The 24,969-nt window shown below is 42.1% G+C and overlaps 1 protein-coding gene and 1 long non-coding RNA gene across 3 annotated transcripts; both read left to right on the forward strand.

The window, feature by feature from the left end:
• The first annotated feature begins 4,265 nt into the window (after window positions 1-4,265).
• camlg.L (calcium modulating ligand L homeolog) lies at window positions 4,266-19,046 on the forward strand. Of its 2 annotated transcripts, none has more exons than XM_018250613.2 (4): window positions 4,266-4,573; window positions 13,733-14,154; window positions 15,903-15,968; window positions 18,426-19,046. In XM_018250613.2, the coding sequence occupies exons 1-4, from the start codon at window positions 4,426-4,428 to the stop codon at window positions 18,618-18,620; spliced, it is 831 nt and encodes a 276-aa protein (XP_018106102.1). In that variant the 5' UTR covers window positions 4,266-4,425; the 3' UTR covers window positions 18,621-19,046.
• Window positions 6,077-6,697, forward strand: LOC121401432. Its single transcript, XR_005966237.1, has 2 exons — window positions 6,077-6,364; window positions 6,484-6,697. It is a non-coding gene; the product is annotated as an uncharacterized LOC121401432 (long non-coding RNA).
• Window positions 19,047-24,969: the final 5,923 nt, after the last annotated feature.

Below are 24,969 nucleotides of genomic sequence, written 5' to 3' on the forward strand. Positions count from 1 at the left end.
CGCCGGCGCCGGACGCCGGCGCGAAGGCGCCGGCGACGGTCGCTGACGCAAGGGCGTCAGCGACGGACGCCGATGACGGACGCACTGACGTCAGCTGTACGACGCCAGCGTGATGATGCCAGTTTGGCGCCAAATAAGCTCTATTTAATCCTAACCAGTACTGTGACTCATTGCCTGGTTATTAGGTTATTTGACTGAAACCCTAGCATTGTATTCTACTGATCTTCTGTGTTTGACCTCAGCTTGTTCCCGGATTGTCTATTGCCGCCTGCCCTGATCTTCTTGCCTGACTTCGTTTACGACTCTTCGCTGCCTGCCCCGACCTCGGCCTGTCTGACTTCGCTTCTGCCTGAACCCTCTGTACTTCGCTTCGGTTAGTCTCATTGGCTACTCGTCACTTCACTTCTCCCTGTTCCACTCCAGGTGGGTTAGTGTTGTGCGAGGCGCTTGTGGGTTCGTGTTCTGCAAGTTCCTGCTTCTTCCTCGTTGGATCAGACGGTAAGCCTGACAGCTATAGGGCCCAAGACAGGATGGACTATAAGGGCTAATGGTCTACTGTGGACAATGGTCACTCATATAACTTATACTAGGCCATACAAATAAATGATCACCACTCTGTTACTTAGATTCCAGAGTGTCAGCATAGTGTCAGCATGTCTCTTATGCCCTTTTGCAGAAGTGTTGCTCAATAGCTGTCTGTACCACAATGGCCATGTTTAGCCAACAGATGTTAACGAGGCTGTGGACAGTTGGAACCAGAAATCTCTTATGTTGCAAAACTGCACATCTTACAGGAATGTATAAATATATATGCCAGTAAGTCTCCTCGCCAGACCATGTATGGTATTTCCGTGAACCCCTTGTCACAATTACTGTAAATGCCTTCTGAAAGTTATATAACGCCTGGACCAAGAGGTGGGTCTTTGGTAAGTCCTTGGGTGACATTCTGTGTGTTACTCCAACAGCTTACCCAGACAAAACTGTTATGTTGTATTATGTATGAATAAATTGCCTGACTATTACTAAAGGTTTTCCTTTACTGAGTTTTGTCTTACACGAGGTCAAAATGGTACTACTAAAAATACCATCATAAGCAAAGTAGAGTGAATATAGAGTTCATCACAATTTGCCACATACTCAAGATATGGTGTAAGCCAGTGTTCCTCAGGCTGAGGGTATGTGTGATGCAAGCAGTCCAGTTACAATTTAGGAGTATAAGCACCCTCTGTTTTTGGTTCAGGTAAGTTTATTGAACATGAACAGCATATTCACAGTACAGACAACTCCTGTCAGGGTATATTTTAAGCAGATAGAGTCTCAAATTGCACTCAGTAGATGTATATCAATTCATTCAATTTTATTCAGAAAATAAATCTTCTCAATTAATCACCAACCACCAATTTCATGTATATATAGCATCAAGGATAAAGATTTCCCAGCTTGATAGAAAGAATCCGCTTTAAAGAGGGAAGTTATATTGTTTCAATTTGCAGATAATCTATGAATCCATTAAATTTATATCTCCAATGCAGCCTCATTTGTACCCTTGCGAGATTTTTTTTCTCATTGGGTTAATCTGGCCTTTTCCTGTTATTTAAGCTAAGATAAAGCATTGTCCACATTTATTTACGATACTTAATATGACGCTCACATTTTCTACATGAATAATCAATTGTCTTACTATAGCAACCCAGTCTATAATTTTTTACAAACATATAACAATCCAATCAGTTCAGAAAAGACCATAATCACATTACATGTTAGTGTCAATAAACTTGGCATTTTCAGGGGTTAAGGGTTTCAGGGGGGTATTACTTGAGTCAGGGTCCCCATATCCTTTGGAGTGCAATCGGTGTGCTTCGTTTTCCGAAGTCGCCCGCAGTTGCCTCACGTGGACATTTGAACCTCCCTCCAGCCAATCCAATTAAGACACTGCTTTACTGGAACTTTGAGGGCAAAGCCAACAGCACTGAAAAGTTACAGCATACTGGAGGAGTGGATGGAATTCCTATTGTGCAATGTATTTATGGGCTTAAAGGGGTAGAGTAATAAGTGGATACAGCAGAGTAAAATTATGGAGCACAAAATTCCTTCCTGTTGAGGTGAATGGAAAACGCTACATGGTTTAATGACTTCATTGGTTGAAATTGCAAATTGCGCCACCATTAAAAATTCAGATGGGATAAAGGTAATTTCTGAATACAGTGATCATCCTGATGTTTATTCTGTGGGCATAAGTATGCTTGGGCTACAATTCCTGTTTATCACAACATGTGATACTTTGTGCACCAGTACTCACTTTCTTTCACTGCATATAATGTTCTTAGGGGGGTCAGTACCCACATCCTTTAAATTTACATAGTGTGCAAGGGGGGCAGTTGTTGTCCATGAATGTGGTGCCACTAGGGTTGCCACCTGTTCTGGAAAACAATACCGGCCTTCCTATATTCTTGGCATTTTTTCCTATTAATAACATTGGCATCAAGCCAAGTGGCACCCCTAGGTGCTCCTACCCATTTATGTGATGGTACATTAGCTGTCGGACAGTAAGTGTTACAAGAACATACAGTGGGTAACAGCATCCATCGATATTGTATGCTCCTTATTTGTGCAGATATAGTAGCTTTCGATTGCTTTGATATCACTGTATCCCTGCCATTGCACTACCTTGTCACTTAAAAATGCTTATGGCTACACTTTTGAGCAACTAAGGGCAGTGGCAGCGATACCATGATTCCATTACTGTAAAAATCTGAAGGCATTTTTGAAAAATGCACTCTCTCACTGAAGTCAGTAGTAGCAGAGCGATAGTTAGGGGTGTTTTTACTCCAGTTACAAATCCACTACGTATTTGATATTAGCTTTAAAATTGAAACAAATCCTTTACCAAAAAACCCTACCCCAGTACCCTACGTAGACCCCCCTCCCTCCAGCCTAGCTGCCCCCCCCTTCGGAAAATGCCCCTAACTTTTTACTTACCCCTCAGTGCTAGAATTGCTATCTTTTCTGGAAAAAAATACCAGCCTTGCTATATATTTATTTTTTTTCCCTATTAATAACATTGGGATCAACCATCATTTTTACTGGCCAGGTGGCAACCCTACTCAGTGCAGATTCAGGGATTGCAGTTCACCGCAGCCATCTTCTGGTCAGAGACCGAAGCGCTGGAAGAAGACACGAAGACCCGGAAGATGGCTGCCATGAACTGCGATCCCTGAATCTGCACCGAGTAAGGTTTCAACCTGCCCGGTGTTTTACCGGCCTGCCTCGTAAAAATTATACTTGATGCCAATGTTATTAATAGGAAAAAATCGCAAGAAAAGGTGGCAATCCTAGCACAGAGGGGTAAGTAAAAAGTTAGGGGCATATCCCCAGGGGGCAGCTAGGCTGGGGGGGAGGAGGGAGGGGGGTCTACGTGTGGGGGGGTCTACGTGTGGGGGGGTAGGGTTTTTTTTTTGGTAAAGGGTTTGTTTCTCCTTTAAGTCAGCCTATGTATAGCCAAGTAGCTATTCATTATATTGTAACGTTGTTTCTTTGCCACCAAAATACTGAAAAAAAAAAGTATTATTTGCCCCCTCCTGGAAATGTTTCTGCGGACGCCCATGACCACCGCGGCACTTTTCCAGTAAGATTGGATTGTGGAGGCAGACCCATAGAGTATTTAGCAAGGTGTTTGCAATGAATACACAATGTTGTGTCAGGTTTGTTTTATGGTGTTTATTGTTAGTGTAGCAGGTGCTATAGATCAAAAAGAGCTGGAGAATTATATACTTGGGGTTAATAGAGTGGAGTGGGTCCCTCAGACTATCCACTGAGAATATATATGTGAGGGCAAAGCACCATCTTTTCTGATATAAAATGATGTTACACAATTTCATGAGGAAATACTGCTGGCGTGTGAAAAGCATCTTTGGAAGCAGACACCTCCCTTCTGCTGAAGAAAAGGTAGTTATATATTTTTTTACTATGGTCTTTTGTATGAAATATGTCATGGTGCTATTTATACATTAGTTCATGTCATGTGGTGTATTTGCTGCACTGGTGGAGAGGGGCCAGTCATCGTGACACATCATTTGTCTCTTCTGTTATCGATGTAGACTCGGAGAGCTTTATTCTCTTTCTATACTAGCAACAAGGCAGATTTCAGCAGGCTGAATTTCATTGGGCGTCGTTTTCAATGTTTTTTGGCTTTTCAAAACAAGCGCAACAACGATTCCGCCATTTTAGTCCTTGGCTTGTTCCTTAGCCCCGCCTCTTCCTGCAAGACAGTCAAGTGACCGTAATGGCAGGACACGCCCTTTCCCTTGCTAGGAGGATGTCGCCAGTGACTGGATGTGAGCTGCTCATTGTGTGAGTGCTTATCGTGTGAGTGTTTGTGTAGAGCGGCCGGGAGACGTTAGAGGTTGGCACAATCTATACGGCCAGATGATGGCGGCTGTTCCGGGAGAGACAATTAACGGGGCGGCGATGACTGCATCCCAGAGGAGAGCTGAGATCCGGCGCAGGAAGTTGATGAGTAACTCTGAGGAGAGAATGAACCGGATTATGGGGATCCACAAGCCAGGGAACATCGGTGAGGCAGAGGCACAATCATTGCACTAAACGGCTGTGAAGCCAACGCGATACATTGTTTCTTTCCTTTCTAATGAGCAGTGGGCGCTTACTGTGCTGCAAACACACTATGTGTCGTAGGAATGGCACTGCACTGTGGAGACATGGAGAATTGTGCAGCCACTGACAGACAGGAGTGGAGCAGCTAATGTGCAACTGCTGCTCACGTGTCTATACGGAGGGGCGGGGTCTCTGCATATGTCTATATCATATGGGGCACTGTCAGACAGGTGTATGATATGGGGCAGGTACTGTGTGAGACAGGTGTATGATATGGGCAAAAGACAGGAGTATAATATGGGGCAGTGACAGACAGGTGTATACTATGGGGCAGGTGCTGTGTGACAGACATGTGTATAATATGGGACAGGTACTGTGTAAGACATGTGTATAATATGGGCCAGTGATAGACAGGTGCATATAATATGGGCCAGTGATAGGTGCATATAATATGGGCCAGTGATGGGTGTATATAATATGGGCCAGTGATAGACAGGTGTATATAATATGGGGCAGTGATAGACATGTGTATAATATGGGCCAGTGATAGACAGGTGCATATAATATGGGCCAGTGACAGGTAAAATATGGGCCAGTGATAGACAGATGTATATAATATGGGGCAGTGATAGACATGTGTATAATATGGGCCAGTGATAGACAGGTGCATATAATATGGGGCAGTGATAGACATGTGTATAATATGGGCCAGTGATAGACAGGTGCATATAATATGGGGCAGTGATAGACAGGTGCATATAATATGGGGCAGTGATAGACATGTGTATAATATGGGCCAGTGATAGACAGGTGCATATAATATTGATATGGGCCAGTGATAGACAGTGTATAAATATGGCCAGTGATAACAGGTGACATAGTGCATATAATATGGCCAGGACAGGTGTATATAATATAATATGGGGCAGTGATAGACATGTGTATAATATGGGCCAGTGATAGACAGGTGCATATAATATGGGCCAGTGTATAAAATATGGGCCAGTGATAGACAGGTGATATAATATGGGCAGTGATAGACATGTGTATAATATGGGCCAGTGATAGACAGGTGCATATAATATGGGCAGTGATAGACATGTATAATATGGGCAGTGATAGACAGTTGCATATAATATGGGGCAGTGATAGACAGGTGCATATAATATGGGGCAGTGATATGTGTATAATATGGCCAGTGATAGACAGTGCATAATATGGGCCAGTGACAGGTGTATAAATATGGGCCAGTGATAGACAGATGTATATAATATGGGCCAGTGATAGACATGTAATATAATATGGCCAGTGAATAGACTAGGTGCATTATAAATATGGGGCAGTGGATAGACATGTGTATAATATGGGCCCCAGTGATAGACAGTGATAATAGGGCCCGTGACAGTGTATAAATATGGGCCAGTGATAGACAGATGTATATAATATGGGCCAGTAACAGGTATATATATGGGCCAGTGATAGACAGGTGTATATAATATGGGCCAGTGATAGACAGGTGCATATAATATGGCCCAGTGATAGACAGGTGTATATAATATGGGCCAGTGATAGACAGGTGTATATAATATGGGATACTGCAGACAGGTGTATATAATATGGGCCAGTGATAGACAGGTGTATATAATATGGGATACTGCAGACAGGTGTATATAATATGGGCCAGTGATAGACAGGTGTATATAATATGGGGTAGTGCAGACGGGTGTATATAATATGGGCCAGTGATAGACAGGTGTATATAATATGGGATACTGCAGAGAGGTGTATATAATATGGGCCAGTGATAAGACAGGTGTATATAATATGGGGTAGTGCAGACGGTGTATATAAATATGGGCCAGTGATAGACAGGTGTATATAATATGGGCCAGTGATAGACAGGTGTATATAATATGGGCCAGTGATAGACAGGTGTATATAATATGGGGTAGTGCAGACGGGTGTATATAATATGGGCCAGTGATAGACAGGTGTATATAATATGGGCCAGTGATAGACAGGTGCATATAATATGGGCCAGTGATAGACAGGTGTATATAATATGGGCCAGTGATAGACAGGTGTATATAATATGGGGTAGTGCAGACGGGTGTATATAATATGGGCCAGTGATAGACAGGTGTATATAATATGGGCCAGTGATAGACAAGTGTATATAATATGGGGTAGTGCAGACAGGGCGGTGACTGTGTGACAGACAGGTGTATAATATGGGAAAATATATAAACGTGTATATAGTAAAGGGCAACAACTGTGCAGTAGAGAAGTATATTGGATGGGGCAATAACTGTGCTACAGAGAGATTTATAGAATGGGCCAGTGTCTGAGCAATAGAGAAAGGTGTATATTATGGGACATGAGTATGCAAAAGAATGGTGCTGTGCAAAAATGTGGTGTATAGTGTGGGGCAATGACTGTGCTACAGACTGGTGTATATTATAGAGTCAATATGTGACAGAGATGTATAGATTGGTGAATGTGTGTCAGAGAGGTGTATAGTACAAGGGTGAGACAATATGAATAAGTGGATGGCATGGGGCACAGCGCTTATTCAAGTGAGGAAGGTTAAGTGTTCATTTATCAAGAGACCTCATTAACTGTAATGTTATTTCTCTTGCCTAGATTGGGGGACACAGGCACCATGGGGATGAAGATCCTGTTGCTTGGAGAAAGGACACTAAAAGGTTAAAGTGGCTCCTCCTCCTCCTGCTCTGGGCTTCATCCCCGCCTACCTCCTCAATCCTCAGTTTTATTTTAGTGTCCTCAGAAGGAGGATGGACACTTCGTGGCTGGGAGCAATGGTACAGATTTATTCAGTATCATGCCACTACTAGGGGTCAGTGTTTCTCTTCCAGAACCCCTCCAGCCAAGGACTTCTGATCTGAAGATGCTCTATAGCCTTCCCGCTCTACGGAGGCTGCAGGCTGGGGAGCTCCCCCACACTACCCTGGGCACTGGTTCCCGCTCTCCGGAGGCTGCACCAGTAGCCACGACGGAGGGTATATCTTTTATTGAGCATTCCTGGCTGGCACAAGGAGGTAAGTCAATTCCCTCCTCCCTCCCCCCATTACATGCTGCCTGTCAGCTCTGCAGAAAGGCATTTAGTTTCACTTTCACTGCAATTCTCTCACAGAGATTTTCCTAGGCATTTAGTTTCACTTTCACTGCTATTCTCTGACAAAGATTTCCCTAGGCCAGGGATGTCCAAAAGGTAGATGGGGATCTACCAGTAGACCTTTAGCTGGTCATCTGTAGATCTCAAGACACTGTCAACACACAGTTTGTCTAAATCACCCTTCTGTTTCATGCTTTTTATTTGATATTTATGTTAAGGTTACAATTTACATTTTCTCATGAATCAATATTAAGTAATATTTTCTATGGAACAGAATGCTAACAATGCTTTTATAGATGTAGATCATAATGGGACAACAGCACTAAAAGTAGTCCCCGCATTGGTAACTCAGTGCCATTCCCAGCGACCTTTCGCGCCACCATCTGGCGCTGGGTCTATTTCATTGTGCACGAGTCGCTGCACACGCGCCTCACGGGCGCCATCTTACTAAGGTACTATACCAAAGCCCGGGATCCGCATCTCTCTCCAGTATTGAGCGTTTCCAGCCTCACTGTCTCTCACAGAGAAGAACAAGGCACCATTCCTTCCTACCTTGGTGAATAGGTAGTTACGCTTCCCTTACTCTTTCTCTAGGGGATTAACACTTCCCTCTCTCTATGGGACCTACTGTGGGGTTTTTCACTACTTCCCTCTGTCTCCACAGATCGTACTCTAAGGGAGGAGTGGTTCACTCCTCTGGACTCTCCTAATATTCCCCAATATCTTACTTACTGGGTTGCACTACATAGTATAGCCATGACAGGCAGGGCAGATGACCAGTCCCTTCCCAAGCAGGCAACTGCATGTACCACCAATGCAATTTAGTATTTGGCATGGGCTACTTGCAGACATAATTTGCTAGTGTTTTGGCTGAGCCAATATGTGAAGCCTGTAAGACTACAGCAGTCACTGCACAATTACAATCCCACACAGCCCTACCAGCCAGCTCTGCGACAGCTACGGCTAATCAAACGAGCTTGGATTCTGAATTGGTGTGCGCTCTATCTCTAGCGGGTCTACAAAACCTAGCCAGAATTCCAGAGACTCTAGATAAGGTCCTACAGCACCTATCTACAGAGCCTCACAGACCGGTCACTCAGCAGTCGGCCACAAAGCGACCTCCCCTTTCCCCACCTGTTTTGCCTGATGAACAGGAAGAGGCATTGGGAAGAGGGACAGATCCTATCCGCAGATGAATAGGATCAGGATACCCCTAGATCACAATGAGAGGTCGAGAGCCTGATTCAGGCACACCCCACCTTTAGCAGGGCGAACCAATAACATTTTCAAGAGGCAAAAGAAGTCTTCTTGTGTCTTTCCAGCCTATGAACAGCTGGGTGACATTGTTAAAGCACAATGGAAAACGCCAGACCATAGAGTCCAATTTTCCATCGCTTTACTCAAACTTATCCTTTTACTTTACAGACCTTGGTCTTCACCCCCAGCAGTGGACCCACCGGTCTCTAAATTGTCAAAGACCACCACCATTCCAGTAGTCGATGCGGCTTCCTTTAACGATCCTATCGAGAAACGTCTTGAGGATTTCTGCAAGTCGATTTTTACAGCAGCAGGCAGAACTCTCCGACCTATTATTGCCACCCCATGGGTATCCAGGTCAATGGAAGTTTGGGTGGAACAGGTGGCCCAACTCATGGCTCAGAAGACCCCTCCACAGACCTCTTTCTAGCTCCGATAGCGGACACAAATATATATATAAATTTGCGTAGCAGTCCTGGGCGCGGCTAAGCTCGTCACAAGGGCTTTGGCATAATCCATTGCAGCCAGACGTTTCCTTTGGCTAAAAAACTGGTCAACAGATCTTACCTTGAAGTGGTCTCTGCTTGGTCTCCCATTCTCGGGGGGGGGGGGGGAAAAAAAAAAAAAAACTTTTTGGTGCTGAACAGAGAAGGTAAATTCTCAAGCTACAGAGCCAGAGGTCCCAACATGAAAAGCAACAAGCTCTGACCCGCCCCAGATTCCAGTCAAGGCAGAGCACTTCTTGGTCAGGAAGCAGAGCAGCACCTAAGCCCGCACAGGACAAAACAGCCTACGCATGAGGAGGAGCCCACCCCTGAAAGCTAAACCCTTTGGCGGACGCTTAAGTCAATTTCGGGAGGTGTGACGGCATAGAGTACTGGAACCCTGGGTCCTACATATCATTTCTATCTCATAGAATTCGCTCAGCTACCTCCGAGGTGATTTTCCATCTCAAGGCTCCCTACCACAGAACCCAGGCACTCAGCGTGCCAAGGGGTTCCACACGCCCTGACTGCCTCCGCGGTAGTAATGGCGGTCCCTCAAAGGTAAAAGGGGCTTCGGTTTCTACTTAAACCTGTTTATAGTACCCAAAAAGGATGGATCTTTTCACCTGGTGCTAGACCTAAAGGCACTAAACGACCATGTAAAGAAGCACCACTTCAAAATGGAATCCATCCAGTCAATCCTAATGTACCTGGACATAGAGGATTTCAGGGCGGTGATCGACATCAAAGATGCATACCTGCATGTCCCCATACATCCCAACCACCACTGGGTCCTTCACTTTTCAGTGGCAGGAGAACATTGGCAATCCCTGGCACTCCCCTTCAGATTATCCTTCACGCAAAGGCTATTCACAAAGGTCATGGCTGCGGCTCTAGAGGACCTGCGACTGCAGGGAGTGAGTGTCATATCATACCTGGACGACCAACTGGTAAAGGCCCGTTCCATGGCACTGGCCACAACTCATCTCCAGACACTAATGCTGTTAGGTTGGCAGATAAACTTCCAAAAATCTCGATTCATACCTTCTCAGAGGACAGAATATTTAGGGTTTGATCTAAATTCTTCATTGGGAAGAGCCTTCCTTCCCCAATCCAGGATCACCTCAATGCAGGGGCTCCTGTCATCTCTGCAGAAAATGGATCAGGTACCTTTAAGGTTGCCATGAGAGTGCTAGGGACTATAGTGTCATCCTGCGATTCCATATGCGCAGCTCCACACCAGAGCCTTGCAGAGCCTTACTCCAACACCAGAGGAGGAACTGAGCGAACCTAAACTGCAGGATTCCCCTATCAGAACTAGTTTGAACCTCTATCACTTGGTGGCTTTGACCAACAACACTTCCGTCAGGAAAACCCTTCCCCAATCACCAGTGGACAGTCATCACAACAGTTGCCAGTCTACAAGGTTGGGGAGAAGTATTGGGAGACCTAACCGTACAGGGACGTTGGTCACAGAAAGAACTACTCCCCATCAACATCCTGGAATTAAGAGCAATCTACCTGTCATTGCTCCAATGGTCAGGCAGACTTCAAGATCTACCTGTAAGAATACAGTCAGGCAATATGACAGCGTTGGCTTACATCAACCACAAAGGAGGCACAAGGAGTCAAGCTGCCCTCTCAGAGGCACAGCAAATTCTTCTGTGGGTGTACAAGACGGTAACAGCTTTCTCCGCAGTTCATATCCCTGGAGTTGACAACTGGATAGCAGATTTTCTCAGCCGAGAGACCTTAGATCAGGGAGAGTGGAGCCTACACCAAGAGGTTTTTCAACTGATTCTGGCAAAGTGGGGCACTCCGGCAGTAGACTTAATGGCATCCAGGTACAACAACAAGCTTACGAGGTTCTTCACAAGAAGCAATGACCCTCTGGCCCTAGCATTGGACACACTGGTGGTTCTGTGGCAGTTTCACCTAGCATATGTCTTCCCACCACTGGCACTTCTGCCAAGGGTAATCAAGAAGGGTAGAAACAGTTGTAGTGGCACCCTACTGGCCACACCACACTTGGTTCGAAGAGCTCATAAGTTCATCAGTGGACGCACCATTCCACCTTCCAGACAGAATGGATCTGTTATCTCAGGGACTGATCCTCCACCCGAGTTCACCATGGCTGGATTTAACGGCATGACACTTGAAGCCATACTCCTAGCCAGATCAGGAGTTCCAAAAAAGGCCATACCGACCTTACTAAGGGCCAGAAAGTCCGTCTTCGCACGCATCTACCACAGGGTATGGAGGACATTCATATCCTGGTGTAAATCTAAAGCCAAAGACCCACAGTCCTGGGACGAAAGTAGCCTATTGTTATTTCTTGAGGAGGGTTTAGAAGTAAGGGCTGGCACTCAGCTCACTGAATGTTCAGGTATCAGCCTTATCTATCCTTTTTCAGCAGCAGCAGCTTGCAATGCTGCCCAACATCAAGACCTTCCTACAGGGAGCATTGAGGATGATACCTCCATACCGTCATACAATCCCTCCCTGGGATCTCAATATGGTACCTTCTGTATTGCAGGAGCAACCGTTCGAGCCATTGGCTCAATTCCATTACCTCTGCTGACTCTTCAGATAGTTTTCTATTAGCCATCACTTCGGCTAGACTAGTTTCAGAACTAGCAGCTCTATCCTGTCGTCCACCATTTTTGATTTTTTACAAGGACAAGGAGGTGTTGAGACCTACCTTGGATTTCTTCCTAAGGAGTTCCATCTTAACCAGGACCTGGTGGTTCCTTTATTTTGTCCTGAACAAAAGACAAATTTGGAACAGTTACATACGTAGATGTGGTTTGTTCTCTCAGAACATAACACCAGGGCTACCAAGAGTAGAAGGAAGCTAGACAACCTCTTTGTCTTACCAGAAGGACCACGGAAAAGCCTTAAGGCATCTAAGGCCACCAATGCAAGATGGATTAGGTCAACAATCTTGAAGGCCTATGAGGTACGAGGTAAGGCCACACCCTTCCGGGTTCAGCTCATTCTACTTCTTCACTCAGCACTTCTTGGGTGGTTCGTCTCCAGGCTTCAGCAGAACAGGTCTGTAGGGCTGCAGTGTGGTCATCCACACACACCTTTTCCAAATTCTACAAGGTGCATACATTTGCCTCAGCCGAAGCGAGCTACGGCAGGAAAGTGTTGCAGGTGGTTATTCCCTGAACACTAGGGGTAAAAAGTCCCGCCCTCATGGGTAGCTTTGGGACGTCCCCATGGTGCCTGTGTCCCCCAATCTAGGCAAGAGAAAAATAGATTTTTGTACTTGCCGTTAAATCCTTTTCTCTTGTCCTACATTGGGGGACACAGGCCTTCCCTCCCTGTTTTAGTTCATGTTAATATTGATCAGGTAATATCTTATATAATTTTTGATGTTCAAATACCAACAATTTCAAACAACAGGTGGTTCATACCGTGCTTAGCTTGCATTGGGGAGGTGCTCCTTCTCTTCACATGGGCAATTGGTAGGGCTCGTCATCTCTTCTTCGGTCAGAAAACTGAGGATTGAGGAGGTAGGCGGGGATGAAGCCCAGAGCAGGAGGAGGAGGAGCCACTTTAACCTTTTAGTGTCCTTTCTCCAAGCAACAGGATCTTCATCCCCATGGTGCCTGTGTCCCCCAATGTAGGACAAGAGAAAAGGATTTAACGGTAAGTACAAAAATCTATTTTTATCTGTATTTCTAAAGCTTCCTGATGTGGCTCCTCAGTACATTCTTATTTTGTTATGCAGGCGCTTCAGTGCAGGCCATTTAGCATCAATGTATTGAAGACAAATTCTACCCACAGTTAATTTAAGTTCTGTGTGAATTAAGTTTTGCTAGTACATATATTGAACTAGTCGTAATGTTTCACATTATCACACATTTATTAACAAAGCTGACCACACTAATTGCAATTAGCATATAATGTTTTGTCACTACAGAGCAAGATGAATGGCACCTGATCATTTATTGGGTGTGCTGTACATGGAAAGTGCCATTAGCTAAATAAGAACTGAATGGGGTTGTATTTCTGCCTTGTAAACTGACTGAGGAGCAGAATGAGCTTTGTTTGACAGCCCCTAAGACTGGGCCCATTTGTAAAATGTCTGTTCAGGTAAAATGAAGTTAATGAAAACAGACCCATGTGTCAGCAGCTGGTGACATTAACTAATGCATTTTTTCTCTTATACACACTGTCAATGCATTTTAACATTTTAGGTGCAACTTTTTTCCCCCTCCATTTTCTGGTGCAGATGAACTTTGCTTTGACAGACTCGATAAATCTGATCCACTCTCCTTATCTTCCTTGACCAAGAGAAGTGACATTCTTTCTGGGGATGCCGTCCTTTCAGCCGAGCTCCACTGTAGCAGTGCAGAGGGCAAGGAACCTTCTGTTGGAGAAAAGATGGACTACTTAAAGAATTCTGATGTCAGAGGCGACAGCAATGGAGTGCGAAACAGAACAGATGTGCCTTCGGAGTCCACCCCAAGAGGTTTAGACGAGTACTTTTCGAGGTTTGACGAGGCCATGAAACTTCGGAACCAATTAAATAGCGAAAAGCCAAGTGCAGACAACGGGAACGGAGTGGATGAGTTGGACTCTTTCCGCATATTTAGACTAGTGGGCAGTGCCCTCCTTGCTTTTGCTGTCCGGATGTTTGTGTGCAAGTACTTGGTAAGTACAAGTACCACATTGACTTGTATCAAACATCAGGTGAATAGCCATGTTTTTGTTTACTTTAGACTAGCCCCTTGGAAAACCTAAGGGTAGGGGCACACTAGGCGATTCGGGGAGATTTAGTCGACTGGTGACTAATTGCCTTGTCTTTGCGGCGACCAATCTCCCCGAACGCCTTCCCTCTGTCTTGCGCCAGCTATAAAAGTTGCCTCACGAGAAAACTTCGGGCGACTTCGGAATACGAAGCGCCGCGTGTGCCATGCCGCAGGCGACTTTTCATTATAGCCAGCGCAAGACAGAGGGAAGGCGATTGAAGAGATTGGTTGCTGTAAAGACGAGGCGATTAGTCGCCAGGTGACTGTCAAGTCAAGTGGATTTTGTCATTTCAGCCATATACAGTAAATACAGTACATAGTAGAAACAAAATTGCGTTCCTCCAGAACCCCCCGGTGCTATACAACAACTCTAGTACACGGACATGCTGGGCAAAGTGGACATTTCAAACCTTAAAGGTGGTGGCACACGGGGAGATTTAGGGGGTTATTTATTAAAGTCCAAATGCCAAAAACATGAAAAATTCTATATATTTTTTTTTTACTATAAAATCCAAATTTTTTGTGAAAAAAAAAAAACCCCTTTCATGATTTATTATACCCCAAGGATGGAAAAAGTCAGAATATGAAAATCCGACATCTCAGGCCTGCCAAGGTTGTATATAAGTCAGTGGGAGAAGTCCCAAAGCTATCCTGATCTGCGCTTGGTTTCGCGCAAAAATGCAAAGATTGGGTGGTTTTCGGCCAAAAATTCAGAAAAATTAGTCCGATTAGAATTCCATTTCACAATTTTTCAGGAAAATGTATTGATAAATAAGAGGAAATAACCGTGCATATTTGGTTGGAGTATATTTCGGAAAAAAAATTGATTTTGATAATAAACCCCCTAAGTATCCTGCGATGAATCTTCGCTACTGCAGGCAACTAATCTCCCCCAAAATGCCTTCCCACCGGAAATGTGAATCGCCAGCAGGATGGCATAAGCGTTGCTTTCGTTTTCCAAAGTTGCCCAAAGTTGCCTCACAAGGCAGGCAACTAAATCTACCTGTGTGCCACCACCCTAAAGGGATTAGGTTGTCAGATTGGAAATTATAGTTCTCTACTAGCAAAGTAAATTTTCATCTTCTACTGCAAAGCATCATTACCTAAATTAATTATAAGGATACTATCACACATGACATTTTCCTGCTGTTTGGAAAACTTCCGGCATAGAAACGTCAGGAAGTGTTTAGAATGGCTCCTGTATCGCTTGAATGGGAAACAAATTGTGCAGGTGTAGGAGCTTTCAGGGACCCACGCTTAATTAGAGAAGATAATCTTTTGTTGCTATGTGACATTTGGTTACTACTTGCTGTTATTACACTGCACAGTAATACTATGCAATTACCAGGTAGCTCACCTGGCTAATATACTTTTCCCATAGCTGCTCACCACTGCTATAAAAAGCCACTTATAATTATAAAACAATTAGCGCTCACAGATCAGTAAGCCATTGGATAATATATATACCCCAGGTCAACTCTTTTCTTCTTTAAAAAACACACTGGCCCCTAGGATTCACTCCTCCGGTGTATCCCCTGCACTGCTTCAGACAATTGTGCCTAGTGAGGGATACATTTGCTAGTATTTTACAATTTTCAGACTGAATATGTTGTGTCTAAAGCAACTGTTTATTTTTGTTTTCTTTTTCAGTCCATATTTGCACCATTCCTAACACTACAACTTGCATTTATGGGATTGTCAAAATATTTTCCTAAGGTAAGCCAGTGTTTTTTTTTATTTGTTTATTTAAATACATGTTCTGCCGTTATTTTTATTTCCAGCAGGAAGGAAGCACACCAAGGGGCAGATTTATCAAGGGTCGAATTGAAAATTTCTAATTTTCTAATTTTTTATGGTCAAAACGGTCAAATTTGACTAGGAAGTAATCCACATTCGATTCGGTTATTCTCCATCTAAAACCTACCGAATTGCTGTTTAAGTCAATGGGAGCGGTCCAGGGATCGATATGGAGATGTTTGCAGCCTTTCTGCAATTTGAGTTTTTTTCAGAGGATTGAATTTGATCGAATTCGATTCAAATTTTCAGGTCGTAAATTCGTCCGAGTTTGATTTTATTAATACATTTCCAATAGTCGAATTTTGAATTTATGGGAATTTAAAAAAAACTCACATGAATTCGAAATTTGACCCTTGATAAGTGTGCCTCCATTACATTCGGCAATGCCTTTAATTCATTCAGCAGCATGTGGCACAAGCTTTTGGGGATCAACCTCTTCCTCAGGTGCCACAAGTGAAAGCTTGTTCCACATTCTGCTGAATAAATGATCTTAAGGCATTGCCAAATGTATTGGTGTGCTTCCTCCCTGCTGGAAATCAAATATGGTGACTGGTTTGGAAGTAGCCTGAGGAGTTAAATGTACCCGATTAAAGTAAGTGATGTGCCGAAGAATTGTATATTCATGTCTGCTGTTATTTCTACTCATTTTAGAGACAGTTTTAAAGATAAAAAAAAATGTGGTAATACTGCATATGGGATCTATAAAACATTATTCAGCCTTATGTTATTAGGCTATGCTTAAAGCAGCCTATTGGTGCTTTATGACAAAAATTGTCCAGACCTGTTTTTACTTAAGTGTCCAGGCTCATAAAGGAGAAGAATTAAGTAAGCTTTATCAGAAAGTCCTATATTAATAAACCAGTTAAATCCTCAAAGTCCTCTGTCAAAAGAAACACAACATTTCTTTCCTTCTATTGTGTATAAATGGGCTTCTGTATCAGACTTCCTGTTTTCAGCATAAACCTCCAGGACTCAGCATTAACATGCTCAGTTTGCTCCTCTCTCCCTCCCCTCCCTGAAGTAATCTGAGCCCAGAGCTATGAGTGAGCAGGGAGAGACTCGGGCAGGAAGTGATGTCACAACAACCTAATATGGCAGTTGCTATCCTAAACAAACAGAGCGAGCTCCTAGAGCTGTTTACTCAGTTATGGTAAAATATATATAAATATAGTGTTATAGCTTGTACTATTGTGGCTAATCTATTGGCAATAAACTGCTTCCGTAGCTTTCCTTCGCCTTTAAAACAAAATCATATGTTTTGGTGGAACACCCACTTGTAATATAACACACCATATCTGCTAAAACACAGTGTAAAGAAGAAACGTATTGCCTATAGTTTTAATAATGAAAAATCTGTTTTTTCAAAATGAAATAAAAGAACAGGTATTCAAAAGAAAGTGATATCAGTTGGTTAGGGGGGTCTTTCAAATAGGCCTGATTTTTAGTGCCATTACATCCACTGCTAACAGTAAAATTCCCATCTCACTCTGTGGCAGGGATGCCCAGATATAACCAATTATTAAATGATTTTATAAAGCGACATTTCCACAGATCTGTACATAAGGGTACACAATGTACAATAATTAAATGAATTAATAAGGGGCCTGCCCACAAGATTACAGTGTATAGTGTCCTGCTTTGAGCAATGCTATGCCATCAAGATTTACCACTACCAAGAGAATTATCTGTAAACATAAGCTGTGAGAAAATAATCATTGTTATAGTTAACCATACACCATTTATCCCCAATGTAATTTTTTCTAATACATATATAAATAAAAACAACCAGGAGGTTTATCTAATAGTGTGGTTTGTGGATAATGCTCTTCTCTAGACAAGATTCTCCGTTGTAAGCAGATTGTTGTATGAGAAATTCCATGTGGGCCATAGCCCTAACGACTGATGGTGAGGCTTGAAACTGTGTTTAAAGGAGAAGGAAAGCTGCCAAGGCAGTTTATTGCCAATAGATTAGCCACAACAGTGTATGCTAGAACGTCATTTTTATTCTTTAAAATGATTTTCAATACCTGAGTAATCAGCTCTAGACACTCTATTTGTTTAGGAAGGCAGCTGCCATATTAGCTTATAGCTTTGGGCTCAGATTACAGCAGGGAGGGAGGTGGAGAGGAGCAAACTGAGCATGCCCAAGCCCTAGAGGTTTTTGCTGAAAACAGGAATTCTGATACAGAAGCCCATGTGTACACAATAGAAGGAAAGAAATGCAGTGTTTCTTTTGACAGAGGACTCGGAGCAGCATTACTTTGAGGGTTTACTAGTGTATTCATATAGACCTTTCTGATAACACTTACTTAGTTTTAACCTTTCCCTCTCTTTTAATCTGATCAATGGCCTTTATTTATTTTTTTTGTCTTTCAGGGTGAAAAGAAAGTGAAGACAACTGTACTTACTGCTGCCCTTCTTTTGTCAGGGATTCCCTCTGAACTCCTAAACCGTTCAATGGATACTTATAGCAAGATGGCAGATGTTTTTACTGACCTCTGTGTCTACTTGTTTACATTCATCTTTTGTCATGAATTACTCTTATATTATGGCTCTGAAATACCTTGTTAGCTCGCCGTAGAACAAAAGATAATGAAATAACTGGAAAAAAGTAGTTCTTTGGTTATACAGTCTCCATTTTACTGAGGGATGGGACATGTTTCCAAGGCTTATTTAATTTTTTGCAACGCTTATATCCATTTGGCAAATGTCTTAAGATTTTTCAGTGTAGAGTGTGCACCCCTAAGGTTGGGATCATTTAAAAAGATCCTTAACACAAATATCAGATCCAATGCAGAGGAATTGAATGTTACCTTGGTGTATTTTTATTTTTATTTTTGCCCTTTGTTGTCAGCATTGTGTTAGGTGATTCTTTCTTTCTCACTAAGCACCAGTTCAATAACTACATAAACTATATTGTAAAAAAAAAAGTTCTTCCGTTTATTGCCTGTAAATAAGTAAGACAGACCGTAAAATAAATGTAGCCTAATGACCATATGAACTGGGTTTAAGAGGTGGTTTACCTTTACGTTAACTTTTAGTATGTTATAGAATGTCAAATTCTAAGCAACTTTTCAATTGACTTTTTAATTTTTTAATTATTTGCCTTCTTATTCTGACTCTTTCCAACTTTCAAATGGGGGTCACTGATCCCATTTACAAAAAACAAATGCTCTGTCAGGCTAAAAATGAATTGGTATTGCTAGTTTTTATTACTCGTCTTTCTATTCACGGCTCTCCTATTCATATTCCAGTCTCTTTCTCAAATCCGTGCATGGTTGCTAGGTTAATTTGGACCCTAGCGACCAGATTGCTGGAAATGCAAACTAGAAAGCTGCTGATTTAAAATGTAAATAACTCAAAAACCAAAAATCATAAAAAATTAAAACCAATTGCAAATCGGCTCAGAATATCACTCTCTACGTCATACTGAAAGTTCATATAAAGGTGAACACCCCCTTTAAATTCACTGAAAATGGTTGCAGTTAAACATTAAATATTGTTACGTGGACCAACTCAAGCATTATTAATGAAGCATGATAAAAAAAGATTTCTTTTCAGGAAAGAAATGTCCAGTTAATAAACAGACCACATACTCTGCTGTATATTTAGTTAGTTGCAGGTCAGCCAATGACTTCTACTGAGTAGAAAACTGCCAGGATTCGGTATAATTTATCTTTTTAATTTACTACCTTTCAGATGTGCAAGTAACATTCAAAGCACCATCTTTACTGGTGTTAAAATTTCATGGTGACAGTAGAAGCAAAAATACAGATTTAGGTACGAGCTACACCTTGCAAGCCCTATGCTTTTATTAATATGCGATTAAGAACGATTTCCCTCCTAGCTCTGAATTAGTGAACACAGCGTATATGTAGCATGCCAGCTGTATCCGCTTCCATAATCACACAGTGCAGGCATGAAAGATGCATTTCTACTTTGTGGCCCCCAGACCCATCTCATACTTTTAATTAAATGTAGTCCTGTTCTATATCAAATTTTTCTGTGGATTTTTTATTTATTATCACTTATTTAAAGGTCATGCTTTTGTATAAATGTAGTTACAACTGCAGAATTATTTTGTTATCAATATTAAACTAGTTAATAGTGAACTCAGGAAAGAAGAGGCGTTTACCCTTTAAATGTGCTGTACCATTATCAAATGCAGTGTGTGCAAAGTTATATTAGTAGATATGGACTCCTTTTCACTCTTGATTTTTACAGTTTCAAGGAACTGTTCCGTGTAAAAATAAAAACTGGGTAAATAGATAGGCTGTGCAATATAAAAAAAGTTTCTAGTATAGTTAGTTAGCCGAAAAATGTAATGTATAAAGGCTGGAGTGACTGGATGTCTAATAGAACAGAACACTGCTTTTCAGCTCTCTAACTCTGAGTAAGTCAGCGACTTGAAGGGGGGCCCCATGGGACATACAACATAATTGTTGAGTTTGCAATTGATCCTTAACATTCAGCTCAGATTCAAACGCAAACAGGCATGACCCATGTGCCCCCCTCAAGTCACTGATTGGTTACTTCCTGGTAACCAATCAGTGGAAACCAAGAGAGCTGCAAAGCAGGACGTAGTGTTTTGGCTATTATGTTAGATATCCAGTCACTCCAGTCTTTATACATTACATTTTTGGTTAATTAACTATATTAAAAAAAATTTATTCAACCAGTTTTTATTTTTACACTGAACAAGTCATTGACCTCTGTTACTACTCCTGGAGAGGCCTTTCTTCCAACCCTCACAACAAACCCCCCTCTTTACAAATTCAGTGTGGGTAATCGATTAAAAAAGTAGATTATATACCTGCCAACCTTTTCCACTACTCTGTCTTTTGGGAACAGCTAGAGAAAATGTGTCGTTAACATCTGTCTCATAGACCACACACTTTCTGCTGGACAGATTTGCAACATCCTGTTCTGCACAGGGGCAATTCTGCTCTGGATGCAGCCCCCCACTTCAACTTTTCAGAGCAGGTCTGGGGGGGAGGCGGATCAGTAGTGCAGAGAGATCAATATGGCCTAAAATACCCTTGTCGGCTGTATATTCATATTGTCGTATCTAAATCATTCCTGTGTAATTGTGTGAAAAATCCCCATTCTGCATTTTGTGAGGTTAAGCAATAAGAATTTATTACAGTTTGATTAGGCAAAGATAATTTTCAAAACATTTACAGTAGAGCCCCTATTTTACGTAAAATGATGTAAAATCCGAGAAAATGTAAAATCAGGGAAATGCATTATGCATACTGTATAGGTGGGACCACAAAACAAAAATATAAAATAAGGGAAAACTTGAAATCAGGGGATGTAAAATTGAGGTTCTACTGTACAAATTAAAAAACAAAAATGGTAACAAAAGAACAACAAGAAATCGTAAAATATTCAGGAAAGCCTGGGCACAACACAAAATGTGGACAGGGAAAAATAGACAGGCTTCCCCCACTGTTTGTTACATTTGTTATTTATGTGCGTGTGTGTGTCACATAAATAATGCAGGTAAGATGAATATACTGTACAGCAGACACTGCGACAGTGGGGAGGGCCGGATTGGTTGCAGGGTCTGCTGTATGACGCCACTTTTCCTTATCCTAGCTGATCAGTGTGGAGGGTAGGGGGTCTGAAATTTGCCATTGAATAATTGTTACACCCCTGCTTACATTTGCACAATTAGTACAAAAAATGTTCAACAAATGCAATATTTATTTTACACCAAACCATTCAAACATGCCGCCAACAACAACCTCACCATCTCAAGGCACGAAGAGTGTACTGTTTTGTCTAATTGCACTTAAGATCTGTTGGTTGACAATCCTGCCATTGCCATTTTCATATTTGTCACTATTAGGGGCATATTTATCAAGGATCGAATTTCTAAGTAAAAAAACTTTAGAAATTCGACCATCGAATTTGATTACGATATTCAAAGTATTTTTTTCAGCAAAAACGTCCGTATTCGATCGAAGTAAAATCGTACGATCGAAGGATTTTTTTAAAAAAACCTTTGACTTCTCAAAACTTGCCCAAAAGCCTCAGATAGGTTCTAGGAGGTCCCCCATAGGTTAAACAGCAATTTGGCAGGTTTAAGGTGGCGAAGTTTTTTAAAGAGACAGTACTTCAATTTTCGAGTGGTCGATTTTTCTAAGGTTTTTCAATTCGAATCGAAGTCGAATTTGGCATATTCGATGGTCGAAGTACCCAAAAATTACTTTGAAAGTCTACGTTTTTTAATTCGAACATTCACTTCGACCTTTGATAAATCTGACCCTTAATGTCTAAAATGAGAGTATTGTTGCTATCAAGAACTTTATCCTAAGGCTAATGGTATATGGCTATTCACTAGTTTCCAAACCTGAATCTTGTGAGAAATCACGCTTCAGGACTGCACCCAGCCTTTTTTTTAAGCCAGAAATGTGATTTGTTCGCAGCTATAATCTTGGATGGTTCTGTGCCTGCTACGGCTTTACAATAATTTGGTTGGTGAGTGCACAACGGGGTCATAAGAGTATAAGAAGTTGGCGAGTGCTGATTAATTTATATTGTTCAGATGCCCCAAGCACTAGACATGATCCTAGGGTGCCTTCTGCATAATCCAGTTCTGCATGGGCCCAATTGGGTTGTCCATTAACAACTTTAAATACTGTATCTGGTTGAATCTGGCAAAATACATATTAATAATATTCTGTCAGAAAAGGCATGATAATGGCCTGAAAATAGAGGTGAAAATGGTGGTTTCTCTAAATTCCAGACTGGATATATCAGTTCAAGTGTGTGAAAAACTTATAACTCTAAAAGTAATTTTAATGAATGAATTACTTTTCAGGGGGAAAATGCCCATTACGTTATGTGAATTCATTCACTATGCAATATCAACTGAATAATCTTCCTTGTGCTCTCCCTTGATCACAGACATCAAGTTTTTTCTACTGCATTAAAAAACCTGGATATCTAAAAAATGAGTCTTTATTTACAAAACAAGGAGCAAGCAAAGTGTAAAAACACAGGCACAAAGTCTGCTATTTTTTGGATTTTGTACCTCAGCCAACAAGTTGAGCCTGAAGGTGCTGCTCTTTGCACTCCCAGATTGGAGCATAAAGAGTTGAGCTTTTGTCTAAATACAGTGCAATCATAATTTAGCAGCACTATATTCATATAGAGGAGTGGGTATTCCCTGAGACTGCCTCAGGTTGTGCATACATTTTGGTACAGAAGTGTCCTTATCTATGGATTTTTAATCTGATACAAGACTTCAGCCATTGCCCCTAATGCAAATGTTCTGTTATGTTTGGTACACCAGATGCTTAGAAAACAACTATACAGGAGCCAGTGAACCACAAAATGCTTCCAGACTGCATATTATTTATTTGGTCAATCTCTGGATTTGACTTCTTGTCTCTGGTTAGGAAAATAGGATCTCTTAGCTCTAATGGAATTGTAGTGGAAAAAAGGACCTAACTGGTGATCAAACTAAGGATTTCTGAAGTAGGGATGCACCGAATCCACTATTTTGGATTCGGCTGAACCCCCGAATCCTTTGCTGAAGATTCGGCTGAACAACGAACCGAATCCTAATTTGCATATGCAAATTAGGGGATGGGAAGGGGAAAACATCTTTTACTTCCTTGTTTTGTGACAAAAAGTCACACGATTTCCATCCCTACTCCTAATTTGCATATGCAAATTAGGATTTGGTTCGGCCGGCCAGTAGGATTCTGCCAAATCCTGGCCGAATCCTGGATTCGGTGCATCCCTATTCTGTGAGTGAGAGGAGCGGTGATCAGTGTTCACTGATAGATATGATTCTTAAAGGAGGAAACAAACCCTTAATAAAAAAAAACCCTACCCCCCTACCTTACATAGACCCCCCCTCCCTCCACCACCCAGCCTAGCTGCCCCCCGACAAATGCCCCTAAGTATTTACTCACCCCTCCATGCAGATTCTGTCCAGCGGAGTTCACGGCAGCCATCTTCTTCTCTTTGGTAATCTTTCGAATGAGCAATTTTCTGTTTCACAACAACTGAGCATGCAGTGAAACTTGCGAAAATTGACAAAGATTGCGCCTGTGAACTCCGCTGGACAAAATCTACACGGAGGGGTAAGTAAAGAGTTAGGGGCATTTGCCCAGGGGGGAAGGGGGTGTATGTAGGGTAGGGCGTGGTTTTTTTTATTAAGGGTTTGTTTTTCCTTTAAAGAGATACTGACATAAAAAATAACCTTTTTTTTATATCTATCATAACATTATCTTTGAATGCTATTTATAATTTTACCATAAAAGTATTTGTTTGATGCTTTTACATTACCTTATGTAGGGACCCATAGGGTTAAAATGCCCCCATGGCTTTAAATCCCTACCCTTCCTTTTCCCTAGTTGCTGGGCAAAAGCCCATGTATCTAGTTTATTTTCACCTATCCCAGTTATTAGCCAAGAGGTGTAATGACCACATCCTGCCACACTCTAATATAGTGTATAGAAAGGGGTGGATCTTCCTCTTTGGCTTCTGGTGTCCTGATCAGCTGGATATGCCCATTGAGCCTGGGTACACCAAGGCCCAGTAAAACCATTGCCCTAAAGGGACCAGTAACTTTAGTGTTTGAGTCGGGGAGCAGGGACCCTCTGAACAAAGTTAGCTAAACAGGGTTATATCTGTTATAGACTCTCTAGGAGAGTGAGATAGAGAGTTCAGATAGCAAGAGCAGCTTTGTGCTCCATTAGGGATCTGTAACAGGGAGTAGTTTCCCAAGGCTCCTAGATTGTCTTTAGTGAAGGGACCACAGTGTATAGGGTGTCAGGTTTAGACTTCTTCTCCTTGACCACTCCCTGGGTTTGATCACTTCAAGGTACATCTGCCTAAAGGTCTGCATTACTGCTTGACTAGAATCCTCATGGGCGGCACATTCCTCAGCTGTCTCAAT

The sequence above is a fragment of the Xenopus laevis genome, chromosome 3L (genome assembly GCF_017654675.1).
Source record: "Xenopus laevis strain J_2021 chromosome 3L, Xenopus_laevis_v10.1, whole genome shotgun sequence".
NCBI classification, from domain to species: domain Eukaryota; kingdom Metazoa; phylum Chordata; class Amphibia; order Anura; family Pipidae; genus Xenopus; species Xenopus laevis.

Excerpts from the sequence above, each read along its gene's own strand:
- camlg.L (XM_018250613.2), top strand. The coding sequence starts at position 4,426 with ATGATGGCGGCTGTTCCGGGAGAGACAATTAACGGGGCGGCGATGACT. Across the intron at positions 4,574-13,732 it reads CCACAAGCCAGGGAACATCG|ATGAACTTTGCTTTGACAGA; the intron begins GTGAGGCAGAGG and ends TTTCTGGTGCAG. Across the intron at positions 15,969-18,425 it reads TGTCAAAATATTTTCCTAAG|GGTGAAAAGAAAGTGAAGAC; the intron begins GTAAGCCAGTGT and ends TTTGTCTTTCAG.